This window comes from Pongo abelii, chromosome 17 (genome assembly GCF_028885655.2).
Source record: "Pongo abelii isolate AG06213 chromosome 17, NHGRI_mPonAbe1-v2.0_pri, whole genome shotgun sequence".
NCBI classification, from domain to species: Eukaryota; Metazoa; Chordata; class Mammalia; order Primates; family Hominidae; genus Pongo; species Pongo abelii.
Genome location: NC_072002.2, coordinates 85167181 through 85194749, shown reverse-complemented (window position 1 = coordinate 85194749; position 27569 = coordinate 85167181). Strand labels below are relative to the sequence as shown.

Here is a 27569-nt window from a genome sequence, read left to right as displayed (position 1 = left end):
TCCTTGGATTTTTATACATTTGTTTTTAGTATCCATCCAGACTATTCACACACGTTGTTTATTTATCTTTAAAGTTTTAATTAATAATTTAAACTGAGAGTTTTGTAACTTTTATTACTTTGTACCTTTTTCTTATGTGGATTTTTAGAAAAGACTTGTGTATTGGTTAATTTATTTTGAGGACATAAGCAAATTTCTTTTTAGAACTTAGTGTCTTTATTGCTTTTGGAAAGGATAAATTCTGTGATGTGATAAACATCAACTGAGTAGTAGACATTTTGGGTTTTTAAAAATACTCTTTAAGACAGAACCTCCTCTGCCCTGAAACAAATAAGTGCTTAGGTGACTACTTGCTAATATTGGTTATTTTTAATAAGATCTCAGTTTGAGGAATTGGAGTAGGAAGAAATCCCTTCCAGTATGCTTTGCAGTCTTTTGCTTAGTAACTTACTTGCCTCAGACGTCTTGGTTGTTTTACTTTTTCACCAGCTGGAAATCTGCTCAGGCCAGTCCATTACTACAAGGAGAAAGTCAGAAGGTGCTTCTCCATATGTTGTCTCACCCGTTGCCACAAGTGAAAGCTGAAACTTACCGCTGCTGTCTGGAAATCACGAAGGTGAGGTTTTGTTCTTTGTATGTTTTGTTTTTGAGAACAAATAGTAGACTCTCTTGTTATACCTTCAAACTTAATTTACTTGACCTTTTTTATGAGATATAAGAACTATATCCCATAAAAGTAGATGATAATTACTAGTCAATTCTGGAAAATTTGTACTATTAAATTCTCTTAACTTAGTAAGTCCAGTAATTGAATTGCTTTATTCGAAGTTTTATTAAGAATTACATTTATGTTGTATTAATGATGGAAAAATTATAAGGAAAATTGATTTCCAGGTATTCAAAAGTGATTTCTATGCCCAGGAAACCTTTTAGGTTGTTATGGCCTAGATTTTATGGTTTTAATTCTGTTTTTTTGATGTTATTTTTTATTTTTCTTTTCTTTTGAAACATTTATTTTTCTGTCTTCTTAAATGATAAAATATTTTAGCATAGAATATTAAATATTTCAATGTTGAAAAGAACACTGTACATAGGACAATATTTAAAAGTATATATATTCCTATGTACTCTTGAAAGTGTCCTTTTGTATTTAACACTCTTGTAAGTACTGTTTGGTTATAATAAGTGTTTACATTTTGTCATTTTTACTTCTGATTCATTTTTATTCAAAGAAAAATACTAGTTATAGAGGAAGCTTCTTTGCTTTCTCTTCTCCCACCAGCATAGCCTAGCCACTCTTACACAGCTGGTGTATATTCTTCCCATCCAGTTGGTGTATATTATTTATAAAGCTGTATCTTTAATAAATAATATAAAGAATTTTATATATAGCATGGTTAGTATATATAGCAGGATTTGAGATTTGCTTAGTTCATTCACCTTAACTGCTATTAAGTTTGAATATACTTCCTTTTATTTATTGATAAATATTTAGGTTCAGTCTCCTTTTTATTGAAGTAAGTTTTTCAGTATTTTCAGTGACAGTCTGTGACTGTGTGCATATGTTTGAAAATGTCATGATTTCACCTTATTTTGAATAGTAATTTGGCTGCATATAAAATACAGGTTGACTGCTAGTTTTTATTAGCACTTTGCCAGTATTGCTTCATTCTTATTAGGCTTCTGTCATTGTTGAGAAGTCTGATATCAGTTAATTATGATTTCTTTTAATTTTTTTCTCTAGTTTGTTTTAAAATATTTTCCTTTTCTGTGGTGCCCTGCGGTTTCATTAAAATGTGTCTCCACGCATACATGATTTTCTAGTTATCTTGCTTAGGACTTTTTGCTTTGAACACTCAATCTGCCTTCACTTCTGTATAATTCTTGGTCATGCTTATTTTGAATATTGCTTTTCTCTTATCCTTGCTGTTTGCTCCAAGTGGAACTCTTATTAGACCTGTGTTAGACCTTCTTAGTTTACCCTTTGTGTCTTTTAAGCCTTCTTTCATATTTTCCATATCTTTTTAGGTTTTATTTGGGTAGAATTTCTCAGTGGTATCCTTTCAGTACAGTAATTCTTTCCTCAGCTTTGTCTAATTTACTTTTTTTTGATGGTGATATATATATAACATAAAATTTATTTTAGGCCAGGTGGGGTGGCTCATGCCTGTAATCCCAGCATTTGGGAAGGCCAAGGCAGGAGGATCACTGGAGCCCAGGAGTTTGAGACCAGCCTGGGCAACATAGGGAAATCATGTCTCTACAAGAAAAAAAAAAAAAAAAAATAGTTGGGCATGGTGGCATGTGCCTGTAGTCCCAACTACTTGGGAGGCTGAGGCAGGAGGATCGCTTGAGCCTGGGAGGTCAAGGTACAGAGAGCTGTGATCGTGCCACTGCACTCTAGCCTAGGCAACAGGGTGAGACTTCATTTCTGACAAAAAAAAAAAAAAAAAGAAAAAAATTTTACCATTTTAACTATGTTTTCAGTGTACAATTCAGTGGCATAAATACATTCGTATTGTTGTACCATCATCACCATTACCCATCTCCCAAATTGAAACTTTATAGTCATTAAACAATAACTCCACATTCTCCCCTTCCCCCAGCCCCTGACAGCCACCTTTCTACTTTCTGTCTCTATGAATTTGAGGTCCCTAGGTAACTCATATAAGTAGAATCATACAGTGTTTGTCTTTTTGTTACTGGGTTATTTCACTTAATATAATGTTCTCAAGGCTCATCCATGTTGTAACATGTATCAACATTTCATTCCTTTTTAAGACGTAATAATAATCTATTATCTGTATATATGAACACCCCAATTCTGAAAATCCAAAATTTAAAAGGCTCCACAATCTGACACTTTTCGAGTGCCGAAATGACACTTAAAGGAAATGCATGTTGGAGCATTTCCGGTTTTGAATTTTCAGATTAGGGATGCTCAACTGGAAAGTATAATGCAAATATTAAGAAATCCAAATGATTTCAAAATCTGAAACACTTCTGGTCCCAAGCATTTCAGATAAGGGACACTCATCCTATACTACATTTTGTTTATTCATCCGTTGATAGGCATTTGGGTTGTTTCCATCTTTTTGCAATTGTTTATATACCCAGAAGTGGAATTGGTAGATCACATGGTAATTCTGTGTTTAATTTTTGAGGAATTGCCATACTGTTTTCCAGTGACTGTACTATTTTATGTTCCCACTGGCAGTGCCAAGGATTCCAGTTTCTCTTCATCCTTGGCAATACTTATTTTCTGGATTTTCTTTTTTTGAGATGGAGTCTCGCTGTGTCACCAGGCTGGAGTGCAGTGGCACGATCTTGGCTCACTGCAACCTCTGCCTCCCGGGTTCAAGTGATTCTCCTGCCTCAGCCTCCCGAGTAGCGGGGACTACAGGCGTGCACCACCATGCCCAACTAATTTTTGTATTTTTTGCAGAGATGGGGTTTCACCATGTTGGCCAGGATGGTCTCAATCTCTTGACCTCATGATCCACCCGCCTTGGCCTCCCAAAGTGCTGGGATTACAAACGTGAGCCACAATGCTTGGCCTTGTTTTTTTTTTTTTTTTTTTTTTTTTTTTTTTTTTTTTTTTTTTAATAATAGTAACCATCCTAATGGGTGCAAAGTCATTTCCCATCATAGTATTTTTTTAAATTTATCAAGTTTTGATTATCACTTACACTATTTTTCGTGTCTATACCTTTTCTTTGGTTCTTTAATTGACTTGTTCTTTTTTCATGTAATCTTTCATTAGTTTCTGTTTTTTTTTTTTTTTCAACTTTTATTTTAGGGTTGAGGGTGCGTGTGCAGGTTTGTTGCATGGGTGAATTGTGTGCTGCTGGGGTTTGGTGTACAAATGATTTTGTCAGCCAGGTAGTGAGCATAGTACCCAATAGTTAGTTTTTTGATCCTCACCCTCTGATATGGTTTGTCTTTGTGTCCCCACCCAAATCTCATCTTGAATTGTAATTCTGTAATCCCCACGTGTCGTGGGAGGGACCCAGTGGGAGGAGGTAATTGGAATCATGGAAGCAGTTTCCCCCATCCTGTTCTTCTAACAGTGAGTGAGTTCTCATGAGATCTGATGGTTTTATAAGCATCTGGCATTGCCTCTGCTGGCATTCTGTCTGTCGCCTGCTGCCCTGTGAAGAGGTGCCTTCCGCCATGATTATTTCCTGAGGCTTTGTCAGCCATGCAGAACTGTGAGTCAATTAAACTTCTTTCCTTATGTATTACCCAGTCTCGGGTATGTCCTTATAGCAGTGTGAGAATAGGCTAATACATTCTCTTCCCACCTTCCCTTGTGAAGTAGACCCCAGTGTCTATTGTTCCCATCTTTGTATCCATGTGTATATGCAGTGTTCAGTTCCCACTTCTAAGTGAGAATGTGCTGTATTTGGTTTTCCTGTGTTAATTCACTTAGGATAATGGCCTCTGGTTGCATCCATGTTGCTGCAAAAGACATTATTTTATTCTTTTTTAATGGCTGAGTAGTTTTCCATGATGTATATGTATCATAGTTTCTTTATCCAATCCACTGTTCATGGGCATCTAGGTTGATCCCATGTCTTTGCTATTGTGAATAGTGCCGCCGTGAACATCTGGGTTCATGTGTCTTTGTGGTAGAACGATTTATATTTTTTTGGGTCTATACCCAGTAAGGGATTGCTAGGTCAAATGGTAGTTCTGTTTTAAGTTCTTTGAGACATCTCCAAACTGTTTTCCACAGTGACTGAATTAATTTAAATTCCCACAAGCAGTGTATAGGGCTTATAGTATTGTGTTGCCTTTTCTCTCCAACCTTGCCAACACCTGTTATTCTTTTACTTTTTAATAATAGCCATTCTGACTGGTGTGGGATGATATCGCATTGTGGTTTTGATTTGGACTTTTCTAATGATTAGTGATATTGAGCATTCTTTCATATGCTTGTTGACCATATGTATGTCTTCTTTTGAGAAGTGTCTGTTTATGTCCTTTGCCCATTTGTAATGGGGTTATTTGTTTTTTACTTGTTGATTTAAGTGCCTTATAGATTCTGGATATTAGACCTTTGTCACATGCATAGTTTGTAAATATTTTCTCCCATTCTGTAGGCTTTTTACTTAGTTGATATTTTTACTTAGTTGATAGTTTCTTTTACTGTGCAGAAACTTTTTAGTTTCATTAGGTCCCACTTACCTATTTCTGTTTTTGTTGCAATTGCTTTTTTTGGAGACTTCATCATGAAATATTTTCCAAGGCCTGTGTCCAGAATGGTATTTCCTAGGTATTTTTCTAGGGTTTTTATAGTTTTAAGTCTTACATTTAAGTCGAATCCATTTCGAGTTGATTTTTATATATGGTGAAAGGAAGGGGGTGCAGTTTCAATCTTTTGAATACACCTAACCAGTTATTCCAGCACTGTTTACTGAGTAGGGAGTTATTTCCCCATTGTTTGTTATTGTTGTCTTTTCAAAGATCAGATGGTTGTAGGTGTGTGGCTATATTTTTGTGTTCTTTAACCTGTTCTAGTGGCCTGTGTATCTGTTTTTGTACCAGTACCATGCTGTTTTGGTTACTGTTGCCCTATAGTATAGTTTGAAGTCAGGCAGTCTGATGCCTCCAGCTTTGTTCTTTTTGCTTAAGTTTGCTTTGGCTATTCAGTCTCTTTTTTTTGGTTCCATATGAATTTTAGAATTTTTTTTCTAATTCTGTGAAGAATGACATTGGTAGTTTGATGAGAATAGTGTTGAATCTGTAAATTGCTTTGGGAAGTATGGCCATTTTAACAATATTGATTCTTCCTATTCATGAGCACAGAATGTTTTTCCATTTATTTGTGTCGTCTCTGTTATCTTTCTGCAGTGTTTTACAATTCTCATTGTGATTTGGCTCTGAGCTTGGATGTTATTGGAGTATAGAAATGCTACTGATTTTTGTACATTGATTTTGTATCTTGGAACTTCACTGAAGTCATTTATCAGTTCTAAGAACCTTTGGGCAGAGAATATGGGTTTTTTTTTTTTTTCAGGTGTAGAATCATCTGTGAAGAGAGAGAATTTGACTTCCTCTTCCTATTTGGATGCCTTTTATTTTTCTTGCCTGATTGATCTGGCTAGGCCTTCCAATAGCATATTGAATAGAAGTGGTGAGAGTTGGCATCTTTGTCTTGTTCTGGTTCTCAAGGGGACTGTTTCTAGCTTTTGCTTGTTCAGTATGATACTGGCTGTGGCTTTGTCATGGATAACTCTTATTATTTTGAGGCTTCAGTGCCTAGTTTGATGACGGTTTTTAACACGAAGGAATGTTGAATTTTATCAAAAGCCTTTTCTCTTTTGTCTGTTGAGATGATCATGTGGTTTTTTTTTTGGTTCTGTTTATGTGATGAATCACATTTATTGATTTGCATATGTTGAATAAACCTTGCATCCAGAGGATAAGGCATACTTGATTGTGGTGGATTAGCTTTTTGCTGTCCTGCTGGTTTCAGTATACCAATATTTTGTTGAGAATTTTTACATTTATGTCCATCAGGGATATTGACCTCAAGTTTTCTTTTTTTGTTGTGTCTCTGCTAGGGTTTGGTATCAGGATGATGCTGGCTTCATAGAATGAGTTAGAGAGGAGTCACTCCTCCTTCATTTTTTGGAATAATTTCAGTAGGATTGGTACCACTTCTTTTTATATTTGGTAGAATTTGGCTGTGAGTTTGTCTGGCTCAGTGTTTTTTTCTGGTTGGTAGGCTTTTTTTATTTTTTAATGACTGATTCAACTTTGGAGGAACACATTACTGTTCTGTTCATGGTTTTAATTTCTTTCTGGTCCAATCTTGGGAGTTTGTATATTTCCAGAAATTTATCCATTTATTCTAGGCTTTCTGTTTGGTATGCATAGAGTTTTTCTTAATGGTCTCTGAGGGTCTTTCTGTGGGGTCAGTGATAATGTCACTTTTGTAATTTCTGATTGTGTTTATTTGGATTGTCTCTTTTTTTCTTTATTAATCTAGCTAGTGATATATCAATCTTATTTATTCTTTTGGAGAATCAAAATTTGGTTTTGTTGATCTTTTGTGTGAATTTTTGTGTCTCAGTTTCATTCAATTCAGCCCTGACTTTGGTTCTTCTGCTAGCTTTCAGGTTGGTTTGCTCTTGCTTTTCTAGTTCCTCTAAGTGTGGTGTCAGGTTGTTAGTTTGCAATCTTTCTAACTTCTTCATATAGGCATTTAGTGCTATATAGTTTCCTCTTAACACTGCCTTAGCTGTATTCTAAAGATTCTGATATGTTGTGTTTCTGTTTTTGTTAGTTTCAAAGAATTTTATGATTTCTGCCTTAATTTCATTCTTTACTCAAAAGTCATTCAGGTGCAGGTTTAAGTTCCCTGTAATTGTATCATTTTTGAGAGATCTTCTTGGTAATGATTTCTATTTTTATTGTACTGTGGCCTGAGAGTGTGGTTGGTATGATTTCAGTTTTCTTGAATTTGTTGAGAATTGCTTTGCAGCTGAACATGTGGTTGATCTTAGAGTGTGTGCTGTGTGCAGATGAGAAGAATGTGTTTTCCTTTTGTTGAGTGGAGTACTCTGTAGAGTCTCCTAGGTCCATTTGCTCAGGTGTCAAGTTTAGGTCCCAACTATCTTTGTTAGTTTGCTGCCTCAGTGATTTGTCTAACACTGTCAGTGGGGTGTTGAAGTCTCCCACTATTATTTTGTGGTTATCTAAAACTCTGTAGGTCTCTAAGAACTTGTTTTATGACTGGGTGCTCTAATGTTGGGTGCATATATATTTAGGATAGTTTAATCTTCTGTTGAATTGAACCCTTTATCATTATGTAATGCCTTTCTTTATCCTTTTGATCATTGTTGGTTTAAAGTCTGTTTTGTCTGAAATAAGAATAGCAACCCCTGCTCTTTTTTTGTTTTGATTGCTTGATAGATCTTTATCTCCATTCTATTACTTTGAGCCTGTGGGTGTCATTGCATGTGAATTGGGTCTCTTGACAGCATATAGTTGGGTCTTGGTTCTTTATCCAGCTTGCCACTCTGTGCTTTTTAAGCGAGGTGTTTAGCCTGTTTATGTTCAAGGTCAGTATTGATATGTGAGGATTTGATTCTGTCGCCATGTTGCTAGCTGGTTGTTATGTAGACTTGATTGTATACTTGCATCATAGTGTCAGTGGGAGATGTATTTTAGTGTGTTTTTGTGGAGGCAGGTAATGGTCTTTTGCTTCCTTTTTTAGCACTCCATTGAGGACCCCTTGTAAGTCAGGTCTCACGGTAATGAATTCCCTTAGTGTTTGCTTCTCTGAAAATGATTTTGTTTTTCCTTTGCTTATAAAGCTTAGCTTGGCTGGATATGAAATACTTGGTTTGAATTTCTTTAAGCATGCTGATTATAGGTCCCCAATCTCTTCTGGCTTGTAAGATTTCTGCTGAAAGGTCTGCTGTTAGCCTGATGGAGTTCTTTTTATATGTGACCTGCTCTTTCTTTCTAGCTTTCTTTTAAGATTTTTTCTTTCCTGTTGACCTTGGAGAATGATGACTATGTGTCTTGGGGGTGGTCATCTTGAATAGTATCTCACTGGGGTTCTCTGAGTTTCCTGAATTTGTTTATTGACCTGCCTAGTGAGGTTGGAGAAATTTTCGTGGAAAATATCCACAAATATGCTTTCCAAGTTGCTTGCTTTCTTTCCTTCTCTTTCTGGAATGCTGATGGGTGGTAGGTTCGTTTTGTTTACATAGTCCCATATTTCTTGAAGTTTTTTTTTGTTTTTAAATTCTTTTTTCTTTATTTCTGTTTGCCTATGATTATTCAAAGGAGTAGTCTTTGAGCTCTGAGATTTTTTTCCTCAGTTATGTTATTAATGCTTCCAATTGCATTATGAAATTCCTGTCATGAAATTTTTGTTTCCAGAAGTTCAGTTTTGTTCTTACTTAAAATGTTTGTGTCAGATCCGATCACGGATCAAACCACCATTTTACTGGTTTCCATGGGTGGGGCTTCAGCCTTCTATATCATTTCGAGCTTCCTTGCCTTCCAGCTTCTGAATTCTGTCATTTTAGCCATTTCAGTTTGGTTAAGAACGTTTGCTGGGGAGCTAGTGTGGTTATTTGAAAGTAAGAAGACATTCTGGCTTTTAGAATTGCCAGAATTCTTATACTGTTTTTTTTCTTATCTGTGTGGGCTGATGTTCCTTTAATCTTTGAAGTTGCTGTACTTTGGATGGGGCCTTTTGCTTTTACATTATTTGATGCCCTGAGGATTTTACTGTGGTATAAGTTGGGATTAGTCAATTGGCTTGGTTTCTGTGTGCTTTCAGGGCCAGAGCTCAGCTCAGCATCCCTGGGCTGTGTGCTCTAACCCTGGGGGTACACTGAACAGGCCAGTGGCTTTGATTTCTGGTCCCTTGAGGTCAAGCACCTGCTGCACTGGAGGAACCGAGATGTTCCCAGTCTGCTGGCAACAACTTTCCGATGGTGACTGCCCGAAAAAGTGCTCTGAGGGGGCGTGGGGCGGTGCTTTGGGAGAGTGCACTTGTGGTGGGGGTGACCATGGGCGAGTGCACACTGGCAGGGGAGGCTGCAGGCAAGTGCACACCAGTAGGGATTGGCTGTGGGTGGGTGTATGCCTGCAAAAGCGCTCTGACAGGAAGGCAGAGGCTGTTGGCAAAAGACCTATGGTGGTGGCTGTTGGTGAGCATTTCGGCAGGGCAGCTGAGGCTGTGTTGCAAGCTAGTGAGGCAGACAGGACCCTTTGAGAGGCTGGCAGACAGGGTGGCATTCAGATCAGGTTGGCCCAGTCTTGTGGGAAAGATAGCCCTGCTCTTTCTACTTCTGGCAGCCAACTAAGGCTAAAGCCACCTAGAGGAGTATGTCAAGCTTTGGGTGATGGGCACCTATCGGGGAACCTGCCCCAATAGTCATGTAGGTTCTTTTCTGTTTTCCCTAAGTGTCAGCCAGGTTGGGAAATAAAAGGACAGAGTACAAAAGAGGGAAATTTTAAAGCTGGGCGTCTGGGGGAGACATCACGTTGGTGGGTTCTGTGATGACCCACAAGCCGCAAAACCAGCAAGTTTTTATTAGGGACTTTCAAAAGGGTAGGGAGTGTAGGAATAGGGTGTGGGTCACAAAGATCATGTACTTAACAGGGTAATAGAATATCACAAGGCAAATGGAGGCAGGGCGAGATCACAGGACCACAGGACCAGGGCGAAATTAAAATTGCTAATGAAGTTTTGGGCACCATTGTCATTGATAACATCTTATCAGTAGACAGGGTTTGAGAGCAACCAGTCTGACCAAAATTTATTAGGCAGGAATTTCCTCTTCCTAATAAGCCTGGGAGCGCTATGGAAGACTGGGGCTTATTTCATCCCTACAGTCTGGACCATAGAAGACAGCCACATCCAAGGGGGCCATTTTAGAGACCTACCCTCAGGGGCACATTCTCTTTCTCAGGGATGTTCCTTGCTGAGAAAAAGAATTTAGCAATATTTCTCCCATTTGCTTTTGAAAGAAGAGAAATATGGCTCTGTTCCGCCCAGCTCACCAGTGGTCAGAGTTTGAGGTTATCTCTCTTATTCCCTGAACATTGCTGTTATTCTGTTCTTTTTTCAAGGAGCCCAGATTTCATATTGTTCAAACACACATGCTCTACAATTTGTGCAGTTAACGCAATTATCACAGGGTCCTGAGGCGACATACATCCTCCTTGGGTTATGAGATGACAGGATTAAGAAATTAAAGTAAAGACAGGCATAGGAAATCACAAGGGTATTGACTGGGGAAGTGATAAGTGTCCATGAAATCTTCACAATTTATGTTTAGAGATTGCAGTAAAGACAGGCATAAGAAATTATAAAAGTATTAATTTGGGGAACTAATAAATGTCCATGAAATCTTCACAATCCACGTTCTTCTGCCATGGCTTCAGCGGGTCCCTCCGTTCGGGGTCCCTGACTTCCTGCAACAGGCACCTATGGCTATGCCCCAGTGCAGCCATTACTGCGCCAGACCCTCTGGGCTCTGTGCAGACTGGGATTCTGTCTCTGGCAACTCATTGGGAAGTTCTCCCTTGCAACTCAAAGGTCTGTGCAGGTCATGGGGTCTCCCATAGTTAGGATCCTAGAGGATCGTTGCAAGAGTGGGCTGCTCCATGCCTATTGCACTCACCACTTCCCTAAGAGCTGCTCAAGGCCAGGAACAAGTCCTCTAGTTTCTTCTTTTGTGATGTTGTGAATTTTAAACATATTTATTTTATAATCTTGTTTAGATTATTGTATTAGAATCCTCCCACTTGTTATGGCTATTGAATCTTCCTTATGTTGTTTATTGTAGCAGATACTGTTATTTTGATTTTCAGGTCTTCTTTGGCAGGGTAGCTTTTTCTTGTGATCTCGTATTCTTTAGATAGTTGTTGTATATTTGTTTCTGCCTTGCCTTTAGGGATTTGACAGTGGTGATGCACCTTGGAAGGGGTTTGTAATGAAGTTATATTTTCATTTGTATATGTTGAAATAAGAGAAAGAATCAGAGGAGGAAACATTGAAGATAGTGGGTAGCAAGTAGCTAATTAAAAGAAGCTAGTGCCTTTGAAAGTTGAAGGCGGTGGGACCTTAAACATGATGGCTAATTGGGGTTAGGTGGGCTTAGATATAACAGGAAGTTGCAGGAGCCTCCTTCTATTGAGTCTGTATTTTCTTTGAGATTGAAGGTGAGATGTTGAGTGTGTGAAATGACTAATATGAGTAGATATTTGATAATATCAAATAGTAGCATTTTTGGGCTGCATAAAGAGCTTAGTCAATTGTGTCTTTAATCTTAATAGGGAGACTATTCTACTTTGCCTGTTTATCTTTGGCTAGCTGGTGTGGTTTCTGGGAATGTGAACATTGAGATCGATCAAGGGTAGGGTTATTTCATTGCTGTTGGGGAGGAGGGAACGCCTGTGGTGCAAGTGAGCTGAGTAGTTGAAATGACAGACTGTAGAACCAAAGGCTGTAAAGACTACAGGGAAGAAAGTAGAAGGGTTTATGGACTGGAGGTCAAAGGAGGACCATATTTCAAGTTGAGTAAGAAGATTAGAAACCTACATTTATGATTTTAGAGGTAGAACAAGTGAAAAGAGAAGGGTTCCTCAGTTATATAGGGCAGGTGAGTATCATTGAGATAAATAGGTCAAGAAACTAAGATCCCTGTATTTGGGATAGTTATTATACCCCGAGATTTAAAATGATGGAATACGATTTGATATCTTTCTTGAGGCAGATTTTAAATAATTATTGGAAGTAAAAATTTTTGCAGATAGGAAAATATTTGGTGTAAATTGAGTTATTGATGTATATGATCATTTTGTTATATGATGAATTTCAAGTAGGAATAATCTGGATGTTAATTTTTTAGAGGAGTTCTAAAAAATTAACATCCAGATAATTTTTCCTATCATAGAATGATAGGAAAAAAGGAATGTCAGAAACAAATATGTATGTGTCAGTTTCAAATTTGTTTTTTAAAAAAATGCACTGAATTTTAGTAATTTTGAAAATTCTAAATTTTAATATACTATAGTTTTTATAACCAAGTGTCATACATTTTGTTGCAAAATTTAAACTGAAAGAATATTTTTGTTAAATCTCACCTTATTATCCTAGTTGTAAAAGGAGAGAAAATAAAAGAATGTGAACTTTCATTTAGTGTTTTATTTTCTTGTTAACTATTTGGAAATTTATATTAGTTGACACTGTTGTTGCAAAATATTGTGATTTTTCTTTTGTCACAAAAGATAATCATCTATATAGTGCAATGTGGTTTTAAAAAATTGATATGTATTTATTATCAGGGAGTTATAATAATCCAAGTCAAAAGCTCCAAATGATGAGATTTCTTGTAGTTAGCCCCTGTGTCATAAAGATATAGTATCTTGGTTTGGATATAAGGATTTGTAAAGGCATTTCACTTTAATTGGCTATGTCTGTCAGATGATATTATTCCAGTGTCTTCTGGTAAATCTCCAAGGCATTGCTGCAGCTTTACCTACCTAAATGTAGGAGCATGCTAGTAATGTGGAGGTTAATTTTCCTGAAGAGGCAAGTTAGCTTTTTATTGTAAGACTTAACTTTGAGGACGGTATGGTAAAGAGGTAAAATAGCTTTTAAATTTAGGGATGATTAGATGGCCACCACTTCCATGTTACCTACATCTAACACTCATTTAGCAATATTTACTGGACACTTTACTATATGCTAGACTGTAGTGATGTAAAGTACAGAAAAGAGCCTTATCAGAGAGCTTACCTTCTGATAGGGGACAGAGAGAGAAGTATATAATAATTAAAAAAAATTCTTTAAATACATAAAAAGTATGTATGTGTATGTGTGTGTATATATGTATATATAGTTTATAACACTATATGTATAGAATATGTATATATATAGTTTACAACACTGCATATACATTCTATGTATATAGTGTTTTAAAGAAAACAGTGTTGTAAAGACAATGAAAGGATAAAGGACTAGAGAATGACTAGTAATGTGGACTAAATTTATGTAGGCTGGCTAGGGAGGGAAGGAGAATTTCTAGCCAGAGGAAACAAAAAGCCTCTGCTTTTCAGGTGATAATGTACTTTGCCTGTTTCACGAACAAAAAGAAGGGCAGTATAATGAGATAATAGAAAAATGGTACCAGATTGGGTCTGAAAAGTAGACAGGGGGACAAACATTATAAAGCTATGAATTGTATTCTAAGCACAGTGAGATGCTATGAGTGATTTTCGCTTGATCTGATGATCTTTCTGAAAAGATCACTCTCCCGTCGTGGGGAATGGATTGTAGGGGGTCAGGATGGAGGCAAGAAGACCAGTTTCATTGTAGTAGCCCTGATGAGATGTGGTGTGTAGTGGAGATGAAGAGGAGGAAATGAATTTAGGAGGTATTATGGACGTGGAGCTAATTGGTCTTGCTGATAATGAGAGTAGGAGATAGAGAGTGATCAAGGATGAATTTTAAGGTTTTAGATTTAGCAGTTGGATTGATGTCCCAAATATGGGATTGTGGATTGGGTAGAATTCTGTTTTGAACCTAAGTTTGACATGCCTTTTTATATCAAGTGCATATGTTAAGTAGACTGTTAAATATAATAATGCTAATGCTAATAATTTCATTGATAATAATGATAGCAGCTAACATTTATTGAGCATTTACTCTATGTATCAAGTACTTTTATAAGTATATTATCTCATTGAATCCTCCTAACAGCTCTGTGAGCTAGGTACTACCTCTTTCTGAAAACGGAGATACTTTGAATTTGTCCAAGATCATTCAACTAGAAGTGGTGAAACTGGGCTTTGAACCCTGATAGGCTCACTCCAAAGCCCATATTCTTAAGCATTGCACCACACTACCTTTGGAGTGTGGAGCCCAGATTAGGTATAAAATTTTCAGTCATCGGCTTAGAGATGATATTAAAGCCACAAGCCTTGATAGGATCAACTACTGAGAGACTAGGGAAGAGAAGGCCGCCTAGGATCTAACCAGTTAGAAGTTGGGAACAGAGGGAGCCAGAAGTGGAGACAGAGATTAGAAGGAAGAGTCAGATGAGAATGGAGGTGAACACGTTGGATTTGGCATCACTGAGGTTGTTGGTGTCCTCTACAAGAAGCTCCTGTGGAATGGTAGGAACCTAAGTTCTGCTGATGTGCATTGAAGAGGGCCTGGCAAATGAGGAAGTACTGACTGAGGACAGCGAACTCTTGTGAGGGCTTGTGGTGGGAAGGAGAGCTGAAAAATGAATTGTTATCAAGAGGGGAAAGCCAGGGCCAGAGACAGATTAGAATATGTCATATGGTGATTAGAATAATCATGTGAAGAAAAATAAAGGTGCTGGAGAAAAATAAGACAATTTTAGGAAGTGAATCTTGGTTTCAGAAGGGGATAGTCACAGTTTAGATGGTAGGTAAGTATCTTAAGGAGGTAGGTGACAGCTGTTGTTTAGGGCTGAGGCTTTAGATCTTTGAAAAGCTTGTAATACGAACGAAGTTGCTGTCTGTGGCATGAAGTTAACAGTTGAAAGAAAAATAATGTATGCAAATACATATGTGAGTGTATGTGTGTAACTTTTTGACCTTTGAATTGTTGGTAATAGGAAGTAGAAATTTGCAGAATGAAAAAAAGTAGTATTCATGTAACTCATTATTTATTGTATTTTTACCTTCTATATTGTATTTAAATTCCATTAATATTTCAAGTAGCTTTTTTTCCCTTCTCACCTTAAATAGCTGCTAACAAAATACTATTCTCTATCACATATTGAGAAAAAAATTCCTGATAGTTACTGTAAGTGTTGGTTCAAAGTAATTGTATTTTAGGTACATAGCTGTATTGATGATAACTTTATATAATCATATATATATCACATATATAGAATATAAATATGTAGCATGTAAAACTATATATAATAGGTATATTACGTATAAAATATGTATTCTTTATATTCTATATATATAGAATATAAATATATATAGTATATAAAGTTATGTCTCCCATAACTTGAAGTCCCTGAAGTCTTTTCATGTTGAATTTTTCTTTCCCAACCTTTGTAAGTAAAATGCAAATACCTTAGGATAAGTTTCTTACTGTGTTTATGTCCTTTGTGTCTGTCATGATGAATAACTTTAAGAGATTATGGTTGTCTCAGCCGTTTGTTTACTTAATTTATCATGATTCTGCTTGTTGGCAGAAAGTAATATAATATGTATCTCCTACAAACTAAGAAACTGTTAGACAGGAGAATCTTTTTCATTCTCTCTTGTTAAAAAAAGTTTCAATGAAGTAAAAACTAAAATAGAAATGGGATTATAAGCAGAAGAAAGATGGATCTTTTGGAAAAATCGGTGTTGCTAATTTAAAAATACTTTTTAATATTATTTTACAGGAATGTTTAGGTGTCCATAATGTCACTAAACCTGTGTCTTCACTTTGCAATGGAATTCATTTTCTACTTCATCCGAAAGTTCTGTATGAAATCTCTGTATTCGGCATTCAGGAGCCCAAAAGTGAGGTATAACGTTAAACATGAGTGAAAATATTACAGTAATTTAGATACTTAGCTAAATCAAGGTGATATTCTAATATAGTTTAGGTAGCATGGTGAGAAACTAAAAAGAAACCTGTCTTTGGTGCATTGGTTCAGTTGAAGTGTTATTTAAATAAAAATAAATGTTACATAAAATGTGGGAATAAAAATACAGGACACACTTGATTTCAAAAAATTCAGATCAGTTTACTTACATTTTTCATCTAAGATGTAGAGAACTATACAGTACAGGTAGTAAGCAGATTATTTCAGTTAGGGAAATTTTTACTCAAGGGACAAATGTACATTAAAGGTAAAAAATTAGGAATATTAAGGAAGAAAAACAGAACAGAATGTAAGATGATGCTGTGGAAATACAAACATTTGAAAGAAAGAGATGTTAATTATAGCATCTTTCCACATGCTAAAAATGTTCCAGGTGTGTCAGGTGACCTAGCGGGACATCTCATTTGACTGGTTTATCGGGTCTGTGTTGTTGAGCAGGTGAACACTGCTGCCAAGGCCATTCTGTTATACCTGCTTCAGGGACGATTGATGATGACAGCACTGACCTGGAACAAGTTTATTGAATCTCTCTGTCCTGTCATCCCAATACTACAGGTATTCTGTGAAATTCACTTTTTATGGTACCATTTATCTTTGGCTGGGTGTGATTGATTTAAATACATGCAAACAGCTAAACTGTCAAGTTGTGAGAGAAATGAAGAGAAGCTGTGAAGGTGCTGGGGATAAGTGAACAGGAAGTGGGTGGCTGTCTTGTTTCTGGCAGAAAGTTAAACCAGGATAGCTAATTTGTCTGTATATATTTTATATATCTGGGTGGGAGGTTAAAAAGTGAGGTGCATTCACAGCATTGACTGTGAAAAATAGAACTCAATCTTATATAAAGGCTTTTAGGCAGAGCTAACAGTGCTTTTTAAGGAGACCTTACATAACTAACTTGCCTCATGAGTTCCATCCATGCATATGTATGATTAGAGTGATACCTTAATTAACATGCTCCTAGAAGCAGCTTTTTTTCTTTTTTTTTTTTAAAGCAATCCTTCTGGACATTAAAGGAGTCAGGTTCCTGTCTCTTTTGGATGAAAAGGTGGAGTTCAGAAATGCCATCATAAGCACAGTCCTCTTTTAGAGGAGAGAGCCCGGGCCTTGTGCCTTGAGACTCACAGGGTCCTATTCCATGCGTGTAGCATTTAGAGCACTCCATCTTCTTAGGGTGGGGATTGGCTGAGGATCTGCGAGGTGCTTCACCGAGGGGAGGTGCCACTATTAGAATCTTAGAAAATAGAAAAATCAGCAAGTGTCAAGAAGGTTGGCATGTTTTCCTGAAGTTCTCCTGTATGTATGTGTATTTTCTTTTAAATACAGTTTTATTTAGGCTCCTTAGCTCATAGAGGTTATTTTAAAAAATAACGATTTTATTCAACTGAATTGAAAGACATTTATGAGTTGCTGATAGGACAATACAATTCTTATTTTCAAGTTGAAAAATTATGTATACAATTAGACAATAATTTCTCTTTAAAAACAAATCTATTAGGGCTATGCCGACACAGAAGATCCTTTGGGTAACTGCATTCTCCTTCTAAGCAAAGCAAGTTCTGACACAGAAGAGATTCTTCCGTGTACTACCCGATTAAAGTCCATGCTGCGACTTTTGCTAGTGAAAAAGCCATCGTGAGTACAACATAATCTTGTGAACATCAAAGATTAATGGAAACATGCTAAGAAAGTATAGTAACTATATATGATTTGAAACAAAACTAAAGAATTTTTAAGGAGGGGGTTACTCCATTACTAAAGGAAACTAATGCGTGAAACTAAGCAGATACAAGGTCTTTTATGTGCTTGCTGACGTTTCATCCACTTTACAGCCAAGTTATTCCTTGCCAGATCAGCCTGTGTTATAGGACTGCTACTAAGTGCTGCCCAGTAGTGCCCTAGGCAAGTTGGAGAGCCATGGAGATAAATAGATGGTAAAAATTATAGCGCATTCCTATCTTCTCTTTAGAAATTGTTAGCCTCCCAGAGTGATCCTTTTGTAAACATCTGTTCTGAATATTAAGTTTTTCATAAGTATAGTAGGCCAGTTGTCTCATATACCAGAGTTATGCAGGTATTTTAATCCCATATAGCTGTGTTCTTACTTGGGAAACTGAAAACGTATCCTTTCTTTGACTGCCATTAATATAAGCATTGTTTTAATTAATGAAAAGAAGGAGAATGATAACTGTTTTTCTTCCTTCTCTGTCATTGCAACATGAATCTTTTCTATTATTATTTTTAGGTAACAGTGGTTAGATTTTCCCTTACTGAAAAAAGAAAAAAATGCTGAGAGTCGAGATGGATAAGCAGGGATAAAGAGGAATAGTTGGTTGAAGAAGCTAGGAAGAATGGACAGACATTCTTTTCACAATGGATAATTTGTGTTTCCCAAACCTTACATCAGGAAAATACAGCAGCTTATTTATAGACAGATCATTGGACTGAAAAATAAGGAAGTAGGTGGAAGTTAACTAAACTATTAAGAGAATGGAAGGAGGAAAATTATAGAGTCTTTAAAATATCTCTGTATTGTAGAGAGTAATGTTATGGGTGATACAGGAAGAAGTAGGGCAGAGGGAGTTAATGTGCTTGTGTTCTCAGGAGTTGTCTTCTACACATGCAGAAAGGCTGTTCCCTGTTAATTAACATGCTAGTGTAGTACTCCTTACTTGAACAAACCCCCAGTTTGGAGAATTAACATAATAGGGGTCATTTCTTGTTTGCTTTTTGGGGCCCAAGGTCCTCAGTTTAATAAAGACATTCTAAGGCAGGACACCCCCAGGAGCATAGTACAAGGCAAGGCCAGATCTTTCTTTGGGTAAGATAAGTCTCTATTATACAGAACTTGAAACAATTCAAATGACATATTTGTTTTCCTTATTGTATTAATTCTACCCCATCCCACCAACCCATCCATAAACTCCATGTAGACAGGAACCCTATCCGTTGGCTAATCTTTATATTCTCAGAGCTTCATAGAGTACCTTATACATAAATACACAGTCATGCATTGCTTAATGACATGGATGCATCCTGAGAAATGCTTTGTTAGGTGATTTTGACCTTGTGTGAACATCATAGAATGTACTGTACAGAAACCTAAGTAATAATAACTTACTACGTACATACCTAGGCTATATCTTATAGCCTATTGCTTCTAGGCTACAAACCTGTACAGCATGTTACTGTACTGAATACCATAGGCAGTTGTAACACGGTGGCATTAGTGTATCTAAACATAGAAAAGGTTTAGAAAAATATAGTAATATAGTCTTATGAGACCACTGTTGTATATGTGATCCACTGTTGACTGTAACATTGTTATGCAGTGCATGACTGTACTCAAAAATATTAAAGAATTACATACATGTATAGGAATAACCGGATTCTGGCATCCTATACTAAACCTAAAAAGATGCTAAATGTATATACCAGAGAACAAGATGCATAAATACATGCTTTACATATCTCATCTCTAGCCACCTTTGCTAGGGGTTATACCTGTCTCAACTGACAACCCCAGATGTGAATACAGATATCATTGGCTTAGAATGTAAGGAACAAAGGAAAACTATTAGGTAGGTGTTTAGCCTTTCTAAGCTCTCTTGAGGTAACTCAGGAAATGGAGAGGGAGAAAGTTTGCCTGACTTATTAGTCCTCTGGAGATGATATCAGTTAACAATATTGCAGTAAATATCTACTTTGTGTTAGATTCAGGAAGTATTTATCGGGTGTCTTACTATATATCTATGAGCTGTGGGAACGTAGCAGCACACAACACACACATGGGCCCTGCCCTTTCAGCATTTAGTGTGTAACCGGGGAATATAGCTCTTATTATCAATTATTCTTTATTATTAATTGTCATAAAGTGAGATAAAAGTTATGATACAGGGGCTCAAGGTGGCAGGCCTACATACAGAAGGCAACCTGCTGTAGTCTGTAGTAGGAGGGCCACCCTAATGATGCATGTTTTAATTGTTGTCTTATAGGTAGTTCTTAAAACCTGGCAACTTGTATTATTGCTTAAAATTTGTCCAGTTTCCAGGTAGTTCAAGAACCTATCAGAGGGGTGACAGATACATGGTTGTCTCAATATCTGCCGCCTCAGTGACCTTTGTCCACTCAGTGGTTTTTCTGTTTCTCTATTTCATTGTTTAGTGGCATACAGTATTTACTCTTTTCTTGGAAAGTCTCCCACCTCCCCACTCAGCTGACCTTATTCCTAATCCCTTCCAGATAAGGAAAAAGTATTTGTATTTTCATATTTGACAGGAATCTGTTTGACCTCTAATATAAGATTTTGATACACTGTAGTGTTATCACACTTTCGTTATGAGTGTCATTACTCTTCTGTGGGTTCAACTTAACGTTTGGACTGCGGTCAGCGGTCTGTGATACTTTTTATGGTTGAGACTAGTTCACTAGATTTGAAGACAGGAGTTATAGATTTAATTTGCAGATGTACTTATTGAAGTTTACTGATATTTAATCTCAGTGAGTCTGTCTCATTTGTAGTTATTATTTTTTGTTTCTGATGTTTATTTTATAACTATTATATTGAATAAATCATTATAATTATATATCAAAGATTTTTTAGTAGAAAAAGTAAATTGTTACTAGTAATGGCAGTATAATTGTGACTACTTCTTGTACTTTGTTGATATGTAATTACTTGTAATTACAAGCCCTTTTAAAATAGACATTTGTATATCACGAAAGTTTGACTTAAGTACTTTGTGTTCTTAGGGTCCGTTCACTAGCATTAAAGCTTTTAGCATTCCATCTTACCAGTGAAGAAGGGGCTGATACAAAGCGTCCTCTAATAGATGCCAGAGTTCTCTCCAGAGTTACTAATTTGTTCATTGTGAAGAAACCTATTGAACTCAAACTGGATGACAGAAGAGAGCTGGTTATTAAGGTGACTATAAATTTTGAGTTTATTACTGTGTGGTAATTTGATACATTTTTATAGCATGTATTTTATGTGACATTCTTTAGTTTGTGTATGTCCTGGGGAGGGAGAGAAGTATGGGGATTAAGGGCTGGTTTGAAATTGTGTTCTGGCTTTATCTGGCTTCTAGATATGTTGATTTATTGCAGTGGTCCCAACCTTTTTGGCACTAGGGACCAGTTTCACAGGACAATTTTTCCATGAATCGGGGCAGGAGTATTGTTTTGGGATGATTCAAGTGCATTATATTTATTGTGTACTTTATTTCTGTTGTTATTACATTGTAATATATAATGAAATAATTGTACAACTCACCATAATGTAGAATCAGTGGGAGCTCTGAACTTGTTTTCCTGCAACTAGACAGTCCCATGTGGGGGTAATGGGAGACAGTGACAGATCATCAGACATTAGTTAAATTCTCTTAAGGAGCAGACAACTGAGATCCCTCACACACCTAGTTCACAATACAGTTTGCATTCCTACGAGAATCGAATGCCGCCGCTGATCTGACAGGAGGTGGAGCTCAGATGGTAATGGGAGCAATGGGCAGTGGCTGTAAATACATTTTCCTGTCTTTTGCTAGGACTGTACCTGTAGCATGCTGGACTGATGCAGAATTCTATAAAGCTGTCCGCTAGTCCACTGTTTTCATGGATTCATTCCTGTGTTTTGTACTTTCTCATTTCACTCAAGTTTGCAATTTGTCTGTTTTATTTTAGACTAACTTGCCAAGGCCTGTAGTAGTATGGTAGAGCTACATGTGATACAGTCGGTTTTTTTGTTTGTTTGCTTTTTAATGGGGAAACACATTATGTTCTTCTAAACTGAGTGTTCAGGGCTGTATGACAGTGCTGGCTGGCAGGAGGATTGGAGAGTCTTCCACTGGCCACATACCAGGTCTGGTTGGGACTTCCCTGAGTACTAAGCCATTGGTAGTCACTCCTGTGCCCTGATGTATGGAGGAAGGCGGGGAGGGGGCGTTCTAACACATCTTCTGTGAGTCCATGTTAGGACTGGAAGATAGCAGTGAGTGGGAGAAAGGAGCTTCATCTTTGTTATTTTCTTGTCCCTTTTTCCTGATGCTGGTTTTGCCACCTCAGATTCTGTTCTAGCATGAAGTGACAGTAAGGAACTTGTCTAGGGGGTAGCTTTGAAGGGGTGCTGGACAGCAAGTCCCAGAGTGCTGTTTGGTCTGGGGTCTTCTAAGAGGAAGAATGGAGAGGTCCATGGGAATACCAGCTGGTGGCTTCTGGGAGCAACAGGGAAATCTTGAGTCATAGGTCTGGATCACTTTTCTCAGGTTAGCCTGGTACTACCCGTAAAGATGTTAGGGAACATGGTTGTTTTCTGTTACCTTTGTAAGGTTGCTAATGGATTAATGGATTATGAATAACTTCCTAGCAAAAATGTATATTAAGAAGAGAGGGGCCGGGCATGGTAGCTCATGCCTGTAATCCCAGCACTATGGGAGGCTGAGATGGGTGAACCACTTGAGCCCAGCCTAGGCAATATGGTGAAACCCTGTCTCTACTAAAAATACAAAAAAAATTAGCTGGGCTTGGTGGTGCATGCCTGTAGTCCCAGCAACTTGGGAGGCTGAGGTAGGAGAATCACCTGAGCCCAGGAAGTTGAGTCTGCAGTGAGCTGAGATTGCACCACTTTACTCCAGCCTGGGTGACCAGAGTGAGACCCCGTCTCAAAAAAAAAAAAAAAAAAAAAAAGGAAAACTTATTTGACATGATGACTCTTTATTTTAGATCTTAAGTTCCTTCCTGACCTGCTGCATCATTGTTGCAAATTTTATTTATTTATATATTTATTTTAAACTTTTATTTCAGGTTCAGGGGTACCTGTGCAGGTTTGTTATATAGGTAAACTCATGTCATGGGGGTTTGTTGTACAGATTATTTCATCACCCTGGTACTAAGCCTAGTACCCAATAGTTATTTTTCAGATCCTCTCCTGCCTCCTACTCCCCACCCTCAGGTAGGCCCCAGAGTCCATTGTTCCCCTCTTTGTGTCCTTGTGTTTTCATCATTTAGCTCCTGCTTATAAGTGAGAACATGCAGTATTTGGTTTTCTGTTCCTGCATTATTTTGCTAAGGATAATGGCCTCCGGCTTCATCCATGTTCCCTCAAAAGACATGATCTCGTCCTTTTTTAAGGCTGCATGATACTCTGGTGTATATGTACCACATTTTCTTTATCCAGTCTGCCATTGATAGGCATGTAGGTTGATTCCATGTGTTTGCTGTTGTGAACAGTGCTGCAGTGAACATACACATGCATGTGTCTTTATGGTAGAATGATTTGTATTTCTTTGAGTATCCAACATCTATAAGGAACTTAAACAAATTTACAAGAAAAAAACAAACAGCTCCATTAAAAAGTGGACAAAGGACAGAACAGACATTTTTCAAAAGAAGACATACATGTGGCCAAAAGGCATATGGAAAAGCTCAATATCACTGATCATTGGAGAAATGCAAATCGAAACTGCTGTGAGGGACCATCTCACACCAGACAGAATGGCTATTTATTTATTTATTTTTTTTGTGAGACAGAGTTTCACTCTTGTTGCCCAGGTTGGAGTGCAGTGGTGCGATCTTGGATCACTGCCGCCTCTGCCTCCTGGGTTCAAGCGTTTCTCCTGTCTCAGCCTCCCGAGTAGCTGGGATTACAGGCGTGTACCACCACACCCAGCTCATTTTTGTATTTTTAGTAGAGACGGAGTTTCACAATGTTGGCCTTTTGTATTTTTAGTAGAGATGGGGTTTTACCATGTTGGCCAGGCTTGTCTTGAACTCGTGACCTCAGATGATCTGCCCACCTCAGCTTCCCAGAGTGCTGGGATTATAGGCGTGAGCCATTGCACCCGGCCTGAATGGCTATTATTAAAAGTCAAAAAATAGCAGATACTGGTGAGGTTGTGGAGAAAAGGGAATACTTACACACTGTTGATGACAGTGTAAATTAGTTCAACCATTGTGAAAAGCAGTGTGTCAATTCCTTGAAGACCTAAATACAGAACTGCTATTCAACCCAGCATTGTGTGAATTTACCTGTAAATATGTTGGTTATTTAAATAAGTTGACTTTTTGAGCTTTTGTTCATAGGGCACGAACTATAAAATCTTATTGGAGAATTGGAAGCAGATAAATGTAATTTTGGGTTTGTTTTTTTTTTGGTTTGTAGTTGGAGACTGTTGAAAAGGTATATGAAATCTTCACCTCAGATGATGTTGATCTCGTTTTGAGAAAGTCAGCTGCTGAACAGTTAGCCGTGATTATGCAAGGTAATGTCTTTTAAGGAAAATGATTTCTGTACTGCTGGTAATAGAATTTTAGATTGCCACGTGGTACTGGCAGGAGTTGGCAACTATGGTTTATGGGCCAGATCCAGCCTGTGGCCTTTTTTTTTGACAGCCTCAAGAATGGTTTTTGCGTCTTTAGAGTTGTTAACAAAACCAAACCAAAACCAAAGAATATGCGAGAGACCATATGTGTGTGTCTAGCAAAGCCTAACAACATGCTTACTACCTGGTTCTTCACAGAAAAAGTTTGCTAATGCCTTATTATTATTTGACCTGTAAAATGCCATTTGATAGAATTATCTTCTTTCTAAAATATTAGCGTACTTCCAATAGTCAAGTGCATGTTCCTTCCTCAGTTTACTGAGTGCATGCATCATATTTTCAATTTGTACCATCTTGCTTAGGGAAATTAATCAAATAATACTTTTGTGGTAGGTAAAATAAAAATAGTACACTGTAGCTATGCCTTTTCTTTAAACTTTTATTTTTATTTTTTTGAATTATACTTTAAGTTCTAGGGTACATGTGCACAACGTGCAGGTTTGATACATAGGTATACATGTGCCATGTTGGTTTGCTGCACCCATCAACTCATTTACATTAGGTATTTCTCCTAATGCTATCCCTCCCCCAGCCCCCAACTCCGCGACAGGTCCGGGAGTGTGATGTTCCCCGCCCTGTGTCCAAGTGATCTCATTGTTCAGTTCCCACCTATGAGTGAGAACATGTGGTGTTTGGTTTTCTGTCTTTGTGATAGTTTGCTGAGAATGATGGTTTCCAGCTTCATCCATGTCCCTGCAAAGGACATGAACTCATCCTTTTTTATGGCTGCATAGTATTCCATGGTGTATAAATGTTTATTTTTAAAAACAACTAGAGTAATACACTGTTAGCTTTGTTTGTAGTGTTGTTACTCCAAAGCTTTTGTTCTTTGGGTTAGTTTTGAATTTTTCCCCATATGTGATGTATGTACTTTAGTATTTATGAGAAATGATAACTTTGAGTTTATGTAAAAAGATTTTTATGGTTAGCACTTCTTGTCTTGACATTAGTGGAAACTGGAATGAGAGAGTTATTTGAAAAAACATATCCCACATATTTGTAGTTTTAACAACAATCACACAGACTACAGAAAAGAAGACTAGAAAATGTGGAAAGCCCTGGTTAAAAAAAGGATCAAGAAAAACTCGTTAAAGAGTATTCCTTTAATATTGTTAACATTTCAAAAGTATGCCTTATAATTTTGGTATGCACTATATTGGGGGGCAAGGGAAATTTTTTTTTTTAAGTAGCCGCTAAAGATTGTTAAAGTGATAGCTACCACTTCAATATCAGTATGTGAGAGTATGTGTTTTTCCTAATGAGAATATAGGAGAAAATTTTCTGCAAGTTGTTAAATACTTGTAACGAATATATAAGCAATGACAGTTTTGGGTTCTGGTAACATTTGTGTGTGTATGTGCGTGTGTGCATGTCTACACATATAAGTTTTTTTGTGTGTATACAAAAACTTTTTATTACAAACATAATATGTGAATATATGCTTATTAAAAAGAGGCTCATGTTCTCCAGAAATATAGTGTATTATAATCTTGTTCCTTTTATATTTGCTATTAATAGTTTGAGGTTAGAGTTTTTTTATAGATAGAAAAATGTTCATGTTGTAAGTCATATTTTACACATGAGCTTGTGGAGAATTATAAACATTTGAAGGTGATAAATTTGGAAGAGTCAATGAAATAATATAGAGAAGACAATTTGCCATGTATAAATGTAAGCATTCATTTGTATACTTAAATTCTCATAGTTTTCAGAGTCTGAACTAGTTCCATAATTCTTTTTTTATAGTTTTGTTTTTGATGTTACAGAAGTAACATATGCTTTTTACTTAAACATTTTCAAATTGGACAGGTAGACGTAAAGTAAAAAGTTAAAAGTTTCATACTCTAATGTCAACCCCAGGTCTAAGTATTTTTAATAGTTTGAAGATTGTGTGGATATCAGTTCTGAGTATTTCAAAATATGTGTTTTAAACTACAAAAAATGTTCTTTAACTTTTAGTAACTTTTTTTATCTACAGATATTAAAATGCATGCTGTGGTGAAAAAGTTATGCTTAATTGACAAAATAATTGAGTATTTAAATGAATGTGTGAGTCAAGATGGCAAGGTAAGGCTAATGTGCATCTAGACATTGTTTTACAGGCTATTTTTATTAATCAGATCTGAAATTGAACTGAGCAGAATTTGGATGCGTACTTGGATTTTAAATTCTAAGTAACACCTCCTATCTCATTCATTTTTTTTTTTAAATTCGGAAAGTGGAGTCTCTATAAAGGAAAACTAATCCTAAAATTTCCATAAGATAGGTGATAGAAGTATATACAAAACGTACTTTCAGTGGAAAGTAATTCCTAGTATTTATTTACATTTTAGTTTCAGATAATTTTGATGAAAAAGCATAAAATTTAGAGTAAGATAATATTATGGTCTCTTTGATGTCACCTGATAATTGGTGAAAATGAAATAGCTGTGTTTTTCCTCCTGGCGCAGGTTGTAGAATGTTTGGTACAACCATGCCTCACACTCTTGAGGAAGGTTTTATGTGGCGATCCAGTCATACGTGTTTCGCTCTCGCAACAGTCTTCTCTTTTGACCCTGTTATTCAGAGGTAAATAAAAGAAAATCTGCTAATAATTAGATTGTTCTTAAGTGTTTCTTCTTTAATTGTAAGTCACATTTACTTTTTATTTTACTATTAGAACAACAGCATTTATTAGTGAACACACTACTAATGTAAATGGAAAATGTTTAATATTTTTGTGGAAATTGCTTTATAATCCTGTTGCTGAGTGGAGGCTAGAGCTGAGAAAAGCTGAAACCTCTGATTGTTCTTTGTACCTTGATGTAGATGTCATCTGGTGCTCAGACAGTAAACTATTATCTATAAAGAGAGAAAGTTGCAGCTGCTGTTATTACTATCTTCTTTCCGATATCGCTTTCATCTTTCTTGTTTTGCTTATACCTTTGGATCTTGGTACATTTTGTCTGATTATTTCGTTTGACAGGTGTTAAGAGTATAGACTCAACCTGTGTGGGTAGAAACTAGACCATCCTAAATGACTCTGAGCCTAAATGTATTACATTCTATAAAATGTGTTTTTTAAAAACCCATT

The 27569-nt window shown here is 36.8% G+C and overlaps 1 protein-coding gene across 5 annotated transcripts in view; it reads left to right on the top strand.

The window, feature by feature from the left end:
• The window catches only part of RTTN (rotatin), a 204391-nt gene that overhangs the window by 39095 nt on the left and 137727 nt on the right, over positions 1-27569 (top strand). For all 5 annotated transcript variants that reach the window (XR_008516017.2, XM_024236082.3, XM_054538073.2 and 2 more), the window contains 8 exons: positions 490-616; positions 15918-16043; positions 16563-16679; positions 17620-17756; positions 20874-21045; positions 24277-24376; positions 26475-26563; positions 26947-27064. Coding sequence is in view for 4 of the 5 variants with exons in the window: in XM_024236082.3 (XP_024091850.3) it covers positions 490-616; positions 15918-16043; positions 16563-16679; positions 17620-17756; positions 20874-21045; positions 24277-24376; positions 26475-26563; positions 26947-27064 (986 nt within the window). In the remaining variant the exon portion in view is untranslated. The remainder of the gene's footprint in view (positions 1-489; positions 617-15917; positions 16044-16562; positions 16680-17619; positions 17757-20873; positions 21046-24276; positions 24377-26474; positions 26564-26946; positions 27065-27569) is intronic.